General features: G+C 41.5%; 1 protein-coding gene across 3 annotated transcripts in view; it reads left to right on the plus strand.

The window, feature by feature from the left end:
* LOC122944730 (probable E3 ubiquitin-protein ligase HERC6) overlaps positions 1-16878 on the plus strand; it is a 115411-nt gene that overhangs the window by 59727 nt on the left and 38806 nt on the right. For 2 of the 3 annotated variants that reach the window (XM_044303317.1, XM_044303309.1), the window contains exons 10-15: positions 2771-2830; positions 3759-3855; positions 4874-5063; positions 13472-13611; positions 14658-14774; positions 15105-15215. In XM_044303317.1, coding sequence (XP_044159252.1) covers positions 2771-2830; positions 3759-3855; positions 4874-5063; positions 13472-13611; positions 14658-14774; positions 15105-15215 — 715 coding nt within the window. The remainder of the gene's footprint in view (positions 1-2770; positions 2831-3758; positions 3856-4873; positions 5064-13471; positions 13612-14657; positions 14775-15104; positions 15216-16878) is intronic. The other variant, XM_044303325.1, reaches the window with a different exon arrangement.

Below are 16878 nucleotides of genomic sequence, written 5' to 3' on the forward strand. Positions count from 1 at the left end.
CACTGGGACCCACATCCTCTCCTCAGGACCATAACCCTCCCAATGAACGAGGTACTGGAGAGAACCGCGGACAACACGAGAATCCACAATCCTAGAGACCTGAAATTCAATCATATAAATTACAGAAGAAATGCACCAAACGGATATGCCACTGATTATACTGGCTAGTCATAAATGCAGATATTAAAAGCTGAGACTTTTGCCAATATATTCCTGTCAGGAAAATATCGGAGCCCATCATGCACCACGTCACGGTCACTCAGCATGGCAAGGGGTCCTACCACTAAGCTACCTATGGTGTGAACAAGGTCTGAAGGTGATGTAATCCAGCTCACAGCCAAGCTTCCACACAACCGCATAGCAGGACAACTAATGCAATGTGAACAAAGCAAGACTGTGTGATGGAGGTTACCAGGTGCAAAGGAGAGTGTTTGAATGCCAGGTAAAGGCACATACACTACATATAAAACAAGACAAAAACACTGAAATATAGTGGCAAATCTGGGGGAGCTGCTCAACCCCTAACACTGTAGCGTGTTTTTCATTGGGGGAGCAACCTCCATCACATGGTCTGATATGATGCAGTGGGAGGAACTGAGGCACTCTGTGTCGGCCGCACATTCGTCCGGCCGCATAAGACGACGTGTGCGCTCCATGCGGGAGCGCACAGCATCACTTCCGGTCTGGAACTGGCAGCAAGAAACTCTTTGGTCTGCATATTCTCAGGTGGGGCACATGTATTTGATGAGGGTGGGTATATATGGGTAGGGAGGGACTAGTACAATTAGCACTACCCCCTGATGAAGCATTAAGTGAAACGCGCGTCGGGACGAGGAAGATACAGACTTCATTTACAGGCACATTCATGTGTTATGTAGAGATTCTGGAGGTTTGGAATATTATCCATCTGCAGTTTAGCACTTGGTACTTTATGTGATGATCACATGATATCTTGTGCGGTGACCCCACATCTTTATTTATGTATGATTTATATTTAGGCATTGATACTGTTTGTTATCTCCTGTGTGGGAATTTGTTTGCCTCATGTGTAATTAACTGTGTTTTATGTAATATGTATGAATAAAGATAATTTATTTCCTATCCGGACTGGTCGTTTTTGGTGTCATTAAAATGGAGGCATCATGCAGTGAAAAAAGCCAACATGTTCTGGACGAGGTGTCCTTACTTGTGGCATGTATAATTTGTATGTACACACTGATTAAAAACAATTAGCAGCCAAGTGCCACATCATAGCGGACGTCATACACGGGTGATGCATTAATTAGGCTGGGTTCACATTACGTTTTTCCCATCCATTCAACCTATAACAAAAATGTATACGTTATACTAATGCCTCAGACTGATGCCATACAGTAGCATCCGTTCACTATAGAGTTCCATTGTAAAAAAATAAAAAAAAATAAAAACATATATGTACTTTTTTTTTTACTGGACTTTGCAGGATACACAGGTCACAGAGCATGCCTAGAAAACTCTCCCCCATAGAAGTCAATGAGGTTCCCTCCTGTCCATTGTGTCTATGGCCCATGTGGTTGCTGTGAAGCAGTTTTCTTAATGCTTTCTAAACACTGTTAAGAACAGCTCAGGCAAGATGGCCGCCCCAATAATTATGTTCAGGAAACAGAAAATAAAATGAGATTAGAAAAGAGGTTATGTGTTACTATCTAGTTTTAACTGCAGAAATACATTTCGGTGACACATTCCCCTTAAAGGGAACCTGTCATGTGGATATTTGATTATAATCTAACTAATTATATACAATCATTAACTACTAAAAAGTGCCTTAGATGTATTCACTTACTGGTGTGACAGATGGTTACCTCATAATATACACACAAAGATGCTAATGAGCTGATTTTAGTCCAGCGTGATGTCATGGAGTCCAGCGTATATTTAATTCAGAGCTATAACCACTCCCCTGCCCACCTGCTGCTGATTCATATGGAAAATAACTGTCAATCAGCAGCAGGTGGGCGGGGAGAGTCAGGAGCGCATGAATATTCAGGACTCATCATTATCAGCTGGAGCTTTTCAATACAAGATGTTGGCAGATTGACTGGGTCAATTAAAGAAAGTGACCCAGCATTTTGCTAAGAGAATCAGTCACTTATTTATGTTGCCCTTAGTTAGGACACCATAAAACTGGTGACAGGTTCCCTTTTAGAAACAATGCTTTTTAAATTCAATCCATTTGGGAACTTGGTGTTCGGTTGTAATATCCAGAAAGCTTCTCATAAGGGACACTTTTTTTCCAATCACCGCTCCTCGCAGGGCATTTAACCCTCTCCGCACCAAAAAATGTACTTATGGTGTTCAGTGAAATGTTTGGCTGCCCCTAATGCATTAGCAGATCCGTTATTAATATAAGAAAGATGTTCCGCAATACATTTTTTCAATTTATGGGTAGTGCACCCAATGTAATAGACATCTCAGGAAGTGCATACTAATACATATACTACATAATGTGAACTGCAATTAATAGATTTTTCCAAAGCGTGTTCTCACTCTGCACAATGACTATTGCCACACTTCAAAAATCCCCTTTGAGACAACCAAGTAGTGTTGTTATTATCTGATCTAAAAGACCGAAAGAACGGCCCCTCTTGGCAACACATCTGAAACCAGGGAGAGCATGATCCAGGGATCCACCACCGATAATCCAAATCCCATTGGATGCGGTGTGCTGGATCCCTACTGATACCCCTTTAAATAGAGTAAGCCTTTAAATAATTGTTTTTCTCCTTTGCAGGGAAATAATCAAAATATTTTCGGCACCTGCTTGCCTGACCGCAAGTTTTTTAAAGAACCGGTAAGGGAAAAGATGCTTTGTATGCTGTTACTCTATATGCAACAATGGTACCATACAGTTTGGCAATAACCATAAGAAAACATTACATGATATACAATAAAGAAGATATGCAAATGAGATGTTAGGAAGCTCTACCTCTAATGCCTCTAGATGGAAGGTAGCTATCCTATAAGTCAATACTCAACTTTTTAAACCGGCCTTGAGACATAATTTAGGATTATAACTAATCCAGCACCTCATCTGCAGACATATGTTTCAGGGTGATTGCCCCTTATCATTGTAGAGCAGAGAGTACTGGCTTAACTGGGTGAGATGCCTAGTCATGTCTCAAGGTTTGTTTAAAAGGTTGAACATTGACTAATAGGATAGCTGCCTTACATCTGGTGGCATTAGAGACAGAACTTAGCTAAAGCCTATAGGCAGGGGTGCACCTAGCCTTTCTGCTGCCTGAAGCAGAAATTGAAATGGTGCCCCCAATGCCAATTTCTTAACCTAACCACCTTGCCACAATGAAAGCGCCCATTGCCCATGGCCCTTCGGCTGCCCCCCTCTTGCCCCTACCTGGTGCTGCCTCACCTGGCCTCATTGGTGGTGCACCCCTGCCTATAGGTAGTAAAACTAATCAGTCAAAAGTCTTATCCATGTTTATCTGTGAATGAGATGTCTTGTTCACACATTAGGGACGGCGGTGATGAATTGTCCATGCTCATTCACAGATTTTAGTCTGTACATTAAACAATGATAGCAGTAGAAATATCTGCCCTTACAGGGATCAGCAACCTTCAGCACTCAAGTTGTTGTGAAACTACAACTCCCAACATGCTACATTCACTTTTATAGGAGTTTCAAGGACAGTTGAGCAAGTGTGCATCCCTGTGCTGTTTTATATCATTGATTTTTTTCTTCTTCTCTGTTAAACCCCCCATAGTGGTTCTTCATCTGACCCATCTGCTCCAATAGTGGATCTTCAGGTTGCAAATGAACTCTTTACAACACTATGCCAACACAAGTGGATTGCTGACATTGTAAGTAATTTACTGTAAGGGAGAAAACTTTATTCCATGAAGCCTGCCCTGAGTGATCACATACCCACTTCACCGTAAATCTACAGAGCAACAGGCAAGGCCTTTTGTACAGTGTAGCTTAGATTATAGTGATTCTTCCAAGAAATTCAATATGCTGTAATCCCATCGCTAAGATATGTCATCACTTTATTATCGGTAAGGTTCAACCTCTGGGACCCCCTGAGAATGAAGGGGCCATCAAGTACTTGTGGTTTTTAAATTGTTTTATTTTGTCTTATCTTACCTTAAAGAGAAAAAGAAAAAAAAAAAAAGATCTTCTCTTACTGTATGAGTCTATAGCAGTGACCTTTTACAGACCGAGTGCCCAAACTGCAACCCAAAACCCACTTATTTACCACAAAGTGCCAACACAGCAATTTAACCCATGTACTTTTATAATTTAGCCATAATAACCTGCCTACATTCAGTGCGCTGCCTGTGCTGTTCATAGTGCGTCCTGCGCTGATGAATGGCAGGAAACGTCTAAGGCATATTGGTACAACATAGACTTTTTCCAGGGTGAGGGTGCCCAGTGAGGGCTCTGAGTACCGCCTCTGGCACCCGTGCCATAGGTTCGCCACCACTGGTTTATAGTGTGCTCAAACCCCTTTATTACTGGAAATCTACCATTGTTGTATATGGACCTGTTTAATTTCTCTGTTGAGAATTTTTCATTCTGGAAATCAGTGGAGTTTGCAATGACAGTCTTCACTAATGAGATTGTCCATGACAGGGATGCTCAACCTGCGGCCCTCCAGCTACTCCGAGCATGCCCGGATAGCCTAAAGCTATAAGGCCATGTTGGGAGTTGTAGTTTTGCAACAGCTTGAGGGCCATAGGTTGGGCATCCCTGGTCTATGACATATCAGAAGATGATTATGACTGGATTTCCCCATTACATTAAATTGTGTAGTTCTGAAATCAGCCCAGCTACTGATTTAACATTGTTAATCTATATATTTTTCTCCCTTCCTCACAGATATGCTCCAGTTTGAAAAATGAACTGATCCCAGCAACTGAGAGCCTCCCAAATCTTTTTGAGGCTCTGTCTGTGTTTCTTTTAATCCCAGAATGTCCTATAATGCAGGATGCCAACATCTGCTTGCCACTGGCATCCTCTTTGGTACAGGCTATCAACAATCTCAGCTTAAATTCTCAAAAAATATTGGGTATGTTCTTGAACTTAGTAAGGCACTTCTGAGCATAGGTTATTATGTATAGTATTCTTTAGGTTGTGGAGCACATGGATGTCAGAGTGGGTGGGTGTCTGCTTGGGACTCCCCTAGTCTAGAGTGGAAATTGGCTCATTTCCTGGTGCGCTCATCTATGTATTAACTTAGAGGTTTTACCCTTTCGCAAACAGCAAGTACTTGTACGGCGCTGGATCGATGGGTAAACATGACGCGCAGCGGGAGCCATGTTTCAAACAGCGGAGACCTGCAGCTAATGACCGCGACCAGCAATAATGCTGCTCGTGGTCATTAAAGCTTTTAGATGCCGTGATCAAGTGTGATCATGGCATCTAAAAGCTATAAATCCTGGAAGCACAAGCTTCTTACCGGCACCCTCTGCGGCCAATGTTGGTTTCAGTACGATGGGTTTCTCTGAAGAAACTCAGGGTATTGGAGCAGGCCAACATAAGAAATTACCATTTCTAGTACCTTTAATGATCTACGGTATATGAAAAATAAAAGGTACAGAATAAAATAAAATAAAAAGTGAGTATTGTAGCCTCAAAAACAAGCTACAAAACCATTTTTAAAAAGTAAAAAAATGTTTAAAAAAATGATATAATTTTTTTTAAAAATATATATAAAAATTTTAATCGTCCCCTTTCCCTGCGCTGGAGCAATGTGCAAACATTGTGCCAGCTCGCACGTGCAGCGGGCGTCATGGCCAGTAGGTCTCTGCTGTTTGAAACAGCAGAGACCTGCGGCTACTTACCATGACCAGTAATAATGCCGATTGCAAAAATTAAAAGGCTTTAGATGCCGTGATCAAGTGAGATCACGGCATCTCAATGCGCAAAAACCCGGAAGTGCGAGCCAATGGTGATATCGGTAGTTGCTGTGAATACTATGAGCTTCACTGACAAGACAAACTAATTTTAAAAATCCCTGATTGGACAAAATTTAAAATTAAAAAACGGAATTTATAGGCTCATATATGAGCTTCAAAATCATTAAAAAAATTTTTTAAAAAGGTTAAAAAATATAAAAGTTTAAATCACCCCCCTTTCCGTATAATAAAAAAAATACCTAAATAACAATAAATATAAACATGATGAGTATCACCGCGACTGAAAAATGGCCGTACTATTAAAAAAATTCCACTACACAATACAGCGAATGGCGTAACGAAAAAAGGGTCAAAACGGCCAATTTGCAATTTTTTCATTGCTTTTCTTACCCAAAAAATTTAATAAAATGTGATCAAAAAGTCACACACACTCTAAAATGGTATCAATGAAAACTACAAATTGTCCAACTAAAAATGAGCTCCTATACAGCTCAGTAGACGTAAGTTTAAAAAAAGTTATGGGGGTCAGAATATGTTTTGTTTTTTTCCCCTAAGTTTAACCCCTTCAACCCCGGGCCTGTTTTCACCTTCCTGCCCAGGCCATTTTTTGCAAATCTGCCGTGTCACTTTATGTGGTAATAGCTTTGGTACACTTTTACTTATCCAAGCCATTCTGAGACTGTTTTCTCGTGACACATTGTACTTTATGATAGTCATAAACTTGAGTCAATATATTTCACCTTAATTTGTGAAAAAATCCAAAATTTACAAAAAAAATTGAAAACTTCCCAAATTTTCACATTTCAATTTCTCTACTTTTATAATAGATAGTGATACCTCATATAATAGTTATTACTTTACATTTCCCAATTGTCTACTTCATGTTTGGATCATTTTGAAAATGACATTTAGTTCAGGTCTGAAGTCACTTTGTGAGGCTTACATAATAGAAACCACCAAAAATGACCCCATTTTAGAAAGTACACCCCTCAAGGTATACAAAACGGATTTTACAAACTTTGTTAACCCTTTAAGTGTTTCACAATAATTATTAGAAAATGGAGATGAAATTTCAGAATTTCACATTTTTGGCAGATTTTACATTTTAATCCATTTTTTCCAATAGTAAAGCAAGGGTTAACAGACAAATAAAACCCAATATTTATTACCCTGATTCAGTGGTTGTCACGGACGGTGTACAGGAAACAAGACAAAGCAACATGCATATATGACTGAGTGGATCCAAAGCTAAGGAACCAAAAGGGAGACCCCTGCACAAGACCTGAGACTTTCCCTGGCTGCTCAGCCTATGCAAAGATCCCAGAGGTGGAAAGTTGCATATCGACGTACCTCGACTATATAACCCCTGAACACCCTACAATAGTGAGGGGACACGACCACCGGCTCCCTACACCAGACACGGAGGGAGTCAGGGTCACCTGGGATCCAGCAAACAGAAAATAACAGATTAATGTTCAGCACTTAACTTTGTAGCAGACTGGAAAACAAGATCAGCATGCACACACACTCCAGGAAGTAGTATAAGCCGCCCACTAATGCATCATGGGGAGGAATTTAAAGGGAAGCAATCAGTCCAACTCCATGACAGCTGAGAGAGGCTAACGAGATGAGGAACTGAACAGCACAACAAAGAGAACTCAAGGAGGAGGTTCTGAAAGGCCTCTGTCAGAGCTTCTCAGCTGTCTGGTTGTGACAGTGGTTTACAGAAGCACCCCACATGTAATCGTAAACTGCTGTACGGGCACACGGCAGGGGGCAGTAGGAAAGGAATGCCATATGGTTTTTGGAAGGCAGATTTAGCTGAACTGGTTTTTAGATGCCATGTCCCATTTGAAGCCCCCTGATGCACCCCTACAGTAGAAACTCAAAAAAGTGACCACATTTTGGAAACTGTGGGATAAGGTGCCAGTTTTATTGGTACTATTTTGGGGTACATATGATTTTTAATTGCTCTATATTACATTTTTTGTAAGGCAAGGTAACAAAAAAATTTATGTTTTGGCACCGTTTGGCACCGTTCTGGCACCGTCTGACAGCCCTATCTGTATTGTAATGCATTGCCTGTTATTGTATGACACTGAGTCATACACTAAGAGGTTATACGGAAAAAGACTGCGCTGCAAGAGGAAAATCTTCTCTGTGTATAAAGTTCACTTTTAAATCTTCAACTAGTAGAATCACAAGCCACCTCACAATCCAACATTAGTGTGCAAACCTGTGGATAATGAAAAAAACGCACTATGGTGTAGCAGGTTCCAAACGACTAACGCTCCATGTGAACAAATTTATACTCACAAGATCCCTTGTAAGTGAAGGCGTGTATAGATATCGATGGTGTCAAGAGAGAGCTCTGTGGAAAAGAGGACTATAGCGTAGTATATCACAACACTTAGAATGCCTGCAAACAGATTGTACTTACAGGGCTTCACTTGTCAGGTGCGCATATAAGATTTTCTTTAGGTCGCTCAGATCTTGGATTACAACCATACTAGATGTCCAAAAAACTCTCAGGGGAAAAGGCCACAAAAGAAGTATGTGCGTACCAGAGGTCAGATAGAAAACAATTTAATATTGGTAAAAATTACAGCTAAAACATATAAAAATCAGGAATATAGCCCGACCCGGGTTTCGCGTTGATGCTTCGTCTGGGGCGTTAGTTGGTAATTGCAAACCACTGTGTTTTAAATAGACAGGGAACCTCCCCTGGATGACATCATAGGCTCTTCCAAAAATACAAGTTAAAACAAATCATACACACAAAATAAAACTAAAACATTAAAAGGACTGGGACCGAACCGGACAGCTGACGGCGAATATTATATAAATGCTACACCATCCCAACCCGTCAATACTGTAAATACTAAGGGGGTCTTGCATACAGACCTTCATAATAGATCTAAGTTTTGCCCCAAAAACAAAAATAATGAATGCATCGACGCCTTTAAAAGGAGCCTCCTAAATGAATTAGAAAAAATGGATTCCAAACCAAGAAAACAAAATCTTTCTAGGGGGGAGAAGGAGGCATTAAAGCGGTTGGAAAAAAACGACAGGATAGTGATCAAACCGGCTGACAAGGGGGGAGGAGTCGTTATTATGGATGTGGAACAATATTCTAGGGAAATGGATAGACTTCTTATGGACAGGGATATCTATTTGGTTCTAAAAAATAACCCACTCATTTTGTTTAAAGGGCAGCTGGAGAATATTTTGAAGAGAGGCTTGGAGAAGGAAGTTTTAGATAAAAAAGAGTATGAGTACCTCTCTTCAAAATGCCCAGTTACCCCGGTTATATACCTTTTGCCCAAGATCCACAAGGATCCTGTTAATCCACCAGGGAGACCTATTGTTTCGGGGATTGATAGATTGTGGCCCCCTCTTACTTAAAAAATTCCTCTAGTGTGATTGACCTCATTGAAGAAATCGGCGAAGTGCCTGGATCCCTGTGGTTAGCCACGGTTGATGTGTCTTCTCTATACACCTGCATTCCCCAGCATTTGGGGATGAAAGGGGTTAGAGAAGCCCTCAACAATGATTTAGAAATGGGGGCTGACCAAAAGAATTTCATTTTGGAATGTGTAGATTTTTGCCTCACCCACAACTATTTTTTATACAAAGACACTTTTTATCTTCAGCATTCTGGCGTGGCGATGGGGGCGAAATTCGCCCCAAGCCTCGCCAATCTTTTTATGACGATGTGGGAGAGGGAAAATATAGATCAGATCCTCAAAAAAGATCTAGGAAAGGGGCAGCTTTTTGTATGGCGAAGATATATAGACGACTGCCTCCTCATCTGGTTAGGTGAGAGGGAGGGTCTAGAAAGTTGTTTAGCGGATATTAATGTCAACAGTTTTAATCTCAAATTCACTCATTGTATTAGCGACACCTCTGTAGATTTCCTCGATTTGGTCATTTTTTTGGAGGATGACAGACTTAAAACTAAGACTTTTTTTAAAGCAGTAGATGTGAACACATACATAGAGCTCAAGAGTTGTCATCATCCTTCTTGGCTGAAAAACATACCCAAAAGCCAATTTCAACGCATCTCAAAAAACTGTACCAAATTAGAGGACTACAGAGAGCAGGGGCAGATGGTCAAACATAGATTTTTGGAAAAAGGCTATGAAAAAGGTTTTTTAGACCATTGCAAAGATGAAATAGAACAGAAACGTATTGAGAATAAGCCCCCGATTGATAAAGTCAACAAGGCAACAACAAAGAAAGATTTTAGGTACACTTTTCTGACCCAGTATAATAGCAAAATAGGCCACATTAAAAATATGATTCAAAAAAACTGGCACATTCTTCAAAATGACCCTATACTTAGTAAAGATTTACCATTGAAACCTCCTGTAGTTTTCAAAAGAGCAGACAATCTCTCCAATAAATTGGTCCGTAGTGCTAGTCTCGCTACTAACAAAAAACGCACCAATATTAGTAAGGGTAGGTTCACATGGTGCGGCTTTTGCTTACCTTGCAAAAACCGTACCCTGAAACAACGAGAAAGATGTGTGGACCATGTCATATCCAAAAAGACAAAAGAGACCATTTTTAAAATTAAGGGACATTTTTCTTGCAATAATGTTGGAGTCATTTATCTTTTGGAGTGCCCTTGTGGCCTCCAATATGTAGGCAGGACTACACGGAGCCTTAAGACTCGGGTGCAGGAGCACATTCGTAATATCAAAAAAGGTCTTGAGACCCATAGTGTTTCGCTGCATTTTAAGATCCATCATGATAAAAATCCGAAAGGTCTCCGTTTTACTGGATTAGAATTAGTGCATACCCCAATTTGAGGGGGGGACTTTGTTGCCTTAATGAATAAAAAAGAGGTTGAGTGGATGTTTCGTATGGGCACCATTCAACCACAAGGTTTGAATATCGAATGTGACATTAATAATTGTTTATTTTAATATATTCGCCGTCAGCTGTCCGGTTCGGTCCCAGTCCTTTTAATGTTTTAGTTTTATTTTGTGTGTATGATTTGTTTTAACTTGTATTTTTGGAAGAGCCTATGATGTCATCCAGGGGAGGTTCCCTGTCTATTTAAAACACAGTGGTTTGCAATTACCAACTAACGCCCCAGACGAAGCATCAACGCGAAACCCGGGTCGGGCTATATTCCTGATTTTTATATGTTTTAGCTGTAATTTTTACCAATATTAAATTGTTTTCTATCTGACCTCTGGTACGCACATACTTCTTTTGTGGCCTTTTCCCCTGAGAGTTTTTTGGACATCTAGTATGGTTGTAATCCAAGATCTGAGCGACCTAAAGAAAATCTTATATGCGCACCTGACAAGTGAAGCCCTGTAAGTACAATCTGTTTGCAGGCATTCTAAGTGTTGTGATATACTACGCTATAGTCCTCTTTTCCACAGAGCTCGATATCTATACACGCCATCGATATCTATACACGCCTTCACTTACAAGGGATCTTGTGAGTATAAATTTGTTCACATGGAGCGTTAGTCGTTTGGAACCTGCTACACCATAGTGCGTTTTTTTCATTATCCACAGGTTTGCACACTAATGTTGGATTGTGAGGTGGCTTGTGATTCTACTAGTTGAAGATTTAAAAGTGAACTTTATACACAGAGAAGATTTTCCTCTTGCAGCGCAGTCTTTTTCCGTATATTTTCGTCAAGTAATAGACTTTTCCCACATTGTCTTCAGACTTGCAGCGCTCGAGGATATTGGTGTATTTAACAGAGACTCTATCTTTTTATTGCTTGAATACACTAAGAGGTTGCCTAGGAGACCCAGCCTGAGGCTGGATCTCCTCGGCACCCGTAGAAGAGCACAAAGACTTGGCCAACAAGGGAGAATGGCTTATCAAATATAGAAAATGGTGCAGAATATCAACAAAGACTATATCAGTAAGTGCCATATACAGAGGGTTGCCACCTTTCCCAACAAAAAATACTGGCCAAATTAAGCCACACCCCAAAGGGGGGTGGTCGTGGGGGCATGGCTTAACATGGGGTGTTAAGTCACTATCATACTGTGGCTCCCAATAATATTAATGCCCCCTTTAGTGCACCCCAGAATTAATGCCCCCATTAGCGCACCCCCGAATTAATAATGCTCCAATTAGTGCCCCCAGTAATATTAATGCCCCCATTAGCACCCCCGAATTAATAATGCCCCAATTAGTGCCCCCAGTAATAGTAATGCCCCCATTAGCACCCCCAAAATTATTACTGTCCACATTAATGCCCCCCATTAATGCCCCCCAGTAAGAGTAATGTCCTCACTAGTGTCCACTAGGAAGAATAATGCCCCCATTAGTGCCCCCCCAGGAAGAGTAATGACCCCCAGCTTCTACAAAAAAAAAAGGCACTCAACTCCCCCATTTGCTCATGCTGCGGTGAACGTCCCCTGCTGACTGGAAGCTCAGGACAGGACTTGCACTCCAGCGTGATGACGTCTTGCAGGTCCTGTCCTGCACATCCAGTCAGCAGCGTAAGCAAATGGAGAAGGTGAGTGCTGTTTTTTATTTTTTAATTAACACGGGGAGTGTGGGGGGGGGGGGCAAAGGCTGCATTAATGAGCGCTTCACAATGGAAGCGCTCAATAGTAGCAGTCAGCACAGGAGGAAAATACTGGCAATTAACAAGAGACATGTGAAAAGCTTATATTGCTGGGTTCAGGGCTTGGAGAGTCCATAGAACAAATGTGCACACTGTTCTCTGCAATATGCCCATTTGGCATTTAACAGATTTTTTACATCATTTATTCATTTAAATATTCAACATTTATTCAATGAAATGAGGAGAGTTGGAATATGCTGACAGGAGCTGAAAGGGTTGAATCACTTGGTGCTTGGACTTCCAATATAAACTTCTGACAGATAATAGACGTTAAAAGGGTTGTCCCAATGTAAAATATTCTACAGCTTTCAAACCAGCACCTGGATCTGAATACTTTCGGAATTGTGTGTTATTAAAAATTTAGTTTAGACACTGGGGGAGATTCCACCTTTCATTTTCCAAAGGAGCTGAGAAAAATGAAATGAGGAATCTGATTGGTTGCCATGGGCAACTAAGCCAGTTCTACTTTACACCAGTTTGATAATTCTCCCCGACTGAGTTATTAATAAAATGTATCTGAGTAGCGCCACCTGCTGTTTGCTTTTTTCTTATTTCTTTGACCTGCTCACTGAGATGGCCGCACATGCTCAGTTTCATCCTTCAACTGGCACCTGAGCTGGGATAGGGAGAGCATGGACACGCCGCCTTAGCTGCAGCAGAGAAGACACTCCCACTGAGCTGGGATAGGGAGAGCATGGACACGCCCCCTTAGCTGCAGCAGAGAAGACACTCCCTTTGAGCTGCCAGCTTGACATCAATCTAGCAGAGCATTGAATAGGGAGATCTCTGGATCCATGTAAGGTACAGGGCTGGTTCTAGCTTTGTTAGGAATAGGTTGTCGTGTACTATATGATGTCTGAATTTTTTACATTAGTCATGGGATAACCCCTTTAATGAAATTGCATCTTATTTCCACATCTGTGAAATACTTTGTTGTCGTTTTTCAGAGACATTATGGTCATCTTTGCCTGAACCTTCTCTGATAAAGCAAGTCCAGGTGTTTAAAATTGCCTTGGTATTGAGTGTATTCAATGATAACAAAGAGTCTAAGAAAAATATACTCGAAGTACTAAAGCGCCTTTATAAGGTGGGTTTGGACATTTTTAAAGATTTCACCTTAGCCACTTATGTAGGAATGAACCGTTCATAATCTCAATTACCAGAAGCATTATGTTACTGAAATATACATATCAGCATCTGCTACACTTTTTCATAAAACCCACTCCCCTCCCCCACTAAACCTTTTGATTAAATACAGAAAATAGACAGTCTATCTACAGCAGTGATGTCCAAGCTTCTCATATGTCCCTCATGTGCCAGTTGTGTAAAGGGCATCTGTCAGCAGATTTGTACCCATGAACCCGGCTAACCTGTTACATGTGCACCTGGCAGATGAAGACATCTGTGTTTCTCCCATGTTCATATGTGTCCACATTGCTGAGAAAAATTATGTTTTATTATATGCAAATGAGCCTCTAGGAGCAATGGGAGCGTTACTGTTACACTGAGAGGCTCTGCTCTCTCTCTGCAACTGCCGCACCCTCTCCACTTTGAGTGACAGGGCCAGCTGTGATGATGTTTTGCCTACCTGGCCCTGCGAATCAGAGTGGAGAGGTAGTGGCAGTTGCAGAGAGAGCAGAGCCTCTAGGAGTAACGGGAATGCCCCCCATTGCTCCTAGAGGCTCATTTGCATATATTAAAACATCATTTTTCTCAGCAATGAGGACAGATATGAACATGGGACCAACACAGATGTCTTCAGCTGCCAGGTGCACATGTAACAGAACAGTCAGTGTCATAGGTACAAATCTGCTGACAGATGCCCTTTAAAGAGCTTGTGTCAAGTTAATTCTCTATGGAACTGCTGGAGATAGCCAAGCACTGTACACCCATAGATAGAATCGGAGTGTCACTGTTCATGTGCAACCTAACACGCCAGTTGGAGGAACAGAACCTCCATTCTACTAATTGGTGTGGGCCCCGCCGTCAGGCCCCCAAAGTTCAGATGGTTTTCCTTTAGCCTGTGGATAGCAGTACTTTACAATTTTACAAATCCTCATTTTCATTTAGCAGCATATTTATAGCAATTTTTCTGTATATATATATATATATATATATATATTTGTGATGCAGGCAAACATGAAAGCTGGTTATAAAGTACCAATAAACTACTTCTGCGTGCCTGAAGTTTCCAATGTAATCATCATCCCTGTTGATCTTAAGAACTGGAGGATCTATCAAAGACAAACTGTGAGTACACCATTTTGTGTTAAATTGCACGTTGTATAGGTAGTTGGAAATCGGCAAGCTATGTTTCCAAGCCCATTATATATAGAGGTGTGTGTCTGCACTGCCATTTGTATAGATGGCCAGCATAAGGGACAATTATTACACATGATACTGTATTTGGTGTGCCCAGGTATATGCAGTATAGTGTTGTAAGGGTTCTGCAGAGATGTATTATACCAGAAGACAACTTTGTAGTCAGAATTCTTCTTAATTCAATAAACTCTGAAATGTTGATGTAAACGTAATCTTCTGTCCTCTAAGGCTCAGATTCTCTCTTATCGTGTTTTACAGCAGGAGACTAATGGCACCATGCTACCTGAAATATATTGTCGTTATCCATTTATCCTTACATTTGCCACCAAGATTCAGTATTTGCATTACGATGTAATAGAGAAGATGACTGTAAGTTACTTTTTTGAATTAAATAAAGCAGATAATAGAATATCACAAAAGGTGATCCATCACACAAAGTCTTCCCAGCAATTACATACATAGTACGAATGAAAAAAAAATTACTGTATACCGCCCTATAAGATGCAGCAGCCCATAAGACGCACCGAGGTTTTAGAGGAGGACAATAAGAAAAAAATATTTTTCATTACACCTCAGACAACTAATCAGACCCCCAATGTTAATAAGACCTCAGATTAGACCCCCAATCAGACCTCAGCTCAGACCCCAATGTAAATGAACCCCAATCAGACATCAGATAAGAGCCCCATGCCTCTCATCAGCCTCCATATCAGCCCTTATGCCTCTCCTCACCCCATGATCAGCCCTTATGCTTCTCATCAGACCCATAATCAGCCCTTAATCAGCCCACCGGCTCTTCCAACTCAAGGCAAAGAATATCAACCGCATGGGAAGAAGTGTGAGTCCGGATTAAATAGAGGAGCAGTAATGACCAAAAAATGCCTCTTATGGAGCGAAAAATACAGTAATTTCTTAATGATCCGGTAGAGCGATCATACAGCTCTTTGCCCAATCAGTGAGAGAGCCGTGCGTCTTCACACTTCTTTCTCTCCCTGCCCGACACCGATCTGTGTGATCAGTTCAGGCAGGAGAGAAATGTGAGTGATCATCGAGGGGACTGTAAGAAACACAGGCCTCTCCCATCATGAAGGTCACCAAGCTGCAGGGAAGGTTGATAAAAGCTGTGACTAAAGGCAGCATGAGGACCCTTGAAGAGTCAGCCCAGGAAAAATGGAAATGTACATTTTTATTACCCCTTCCTGATGGAGCGATTTTTTTCATGTTTTACACCCTGCATTCCCAGAGCCATAACTTTATTTATTTTTATTGTCCCGTATATACAGATGTACCATATTTTTTCGCCCCCATAAGATGCACTTTTTCCCCCCAAAAGTGGGGGTGAAATGGCAGTGCGCCTTATAGGGCGGATGCTGCCATTTTTACTCTGCTAATACTGATACATCGTGGGCCGCGAGGCTGCACAGCGCGGCCTGCGATGTATCAGCGGGGAGGGAGGAGGGGCTGGAGGCCGGCAACAATTGCTGTTGGAATCGCAGCGGGGCCTGATGCAGTCACTGTACTCTATTACACCGGGCTCCGCACACAGCAGTATTCATATGTAAAGTGTAGGCAATCCAGATGTAAAGTGTAGGCAATCCAGATGTAAAGTGTAGGCAATCCAGATGTAAAGTATAGCAATCCTCTGCGGTAGCGCAATCCACGTAGTACTCACTATAAAATCCTGTGCTAGCAGGCAGGCTGGCCGGTCACTCACTTTGTCATGTGCATGCTCCGCCTGCTTAATTAATAAAGTGGGAGGAGCATCTGCGTGACAAAGTAAGTGACCGGCCAGCCTGCCTGCTAGTACGGGAGTTTCATAGTGAGTACTACATGGATTGTACTACCGCAGAGGATTGCTATACTTTACATATGGATTGCCTACACTTTACATATGAATACTGCTGTGTGCGGGGCCCGTTGTAATAGAGTACAGTAACTGCACCGGGCCCCTCCGCAATTTCAACACCAGTTGCCGGCCTCCACCCCCTGTATTGGGGGTCACTATTTACACAGAGACACTGTTATGGGGGGG

Source organism: Bufo gargarizans, chromosome 1, assembly GCF_014858855.1.
Source record: "Bufo gargarizans isolate SCDJY-AF-19 chromosome 1, ASM1485885v1, whole genome shotgun sequence".
In the NCBI taxonomy this organism is placed as follows: Eukaryota; Metazoa; Chordata; class Amphibia; order Anura; family Bufonidae; genus Bufo; species Bufo gargarizans.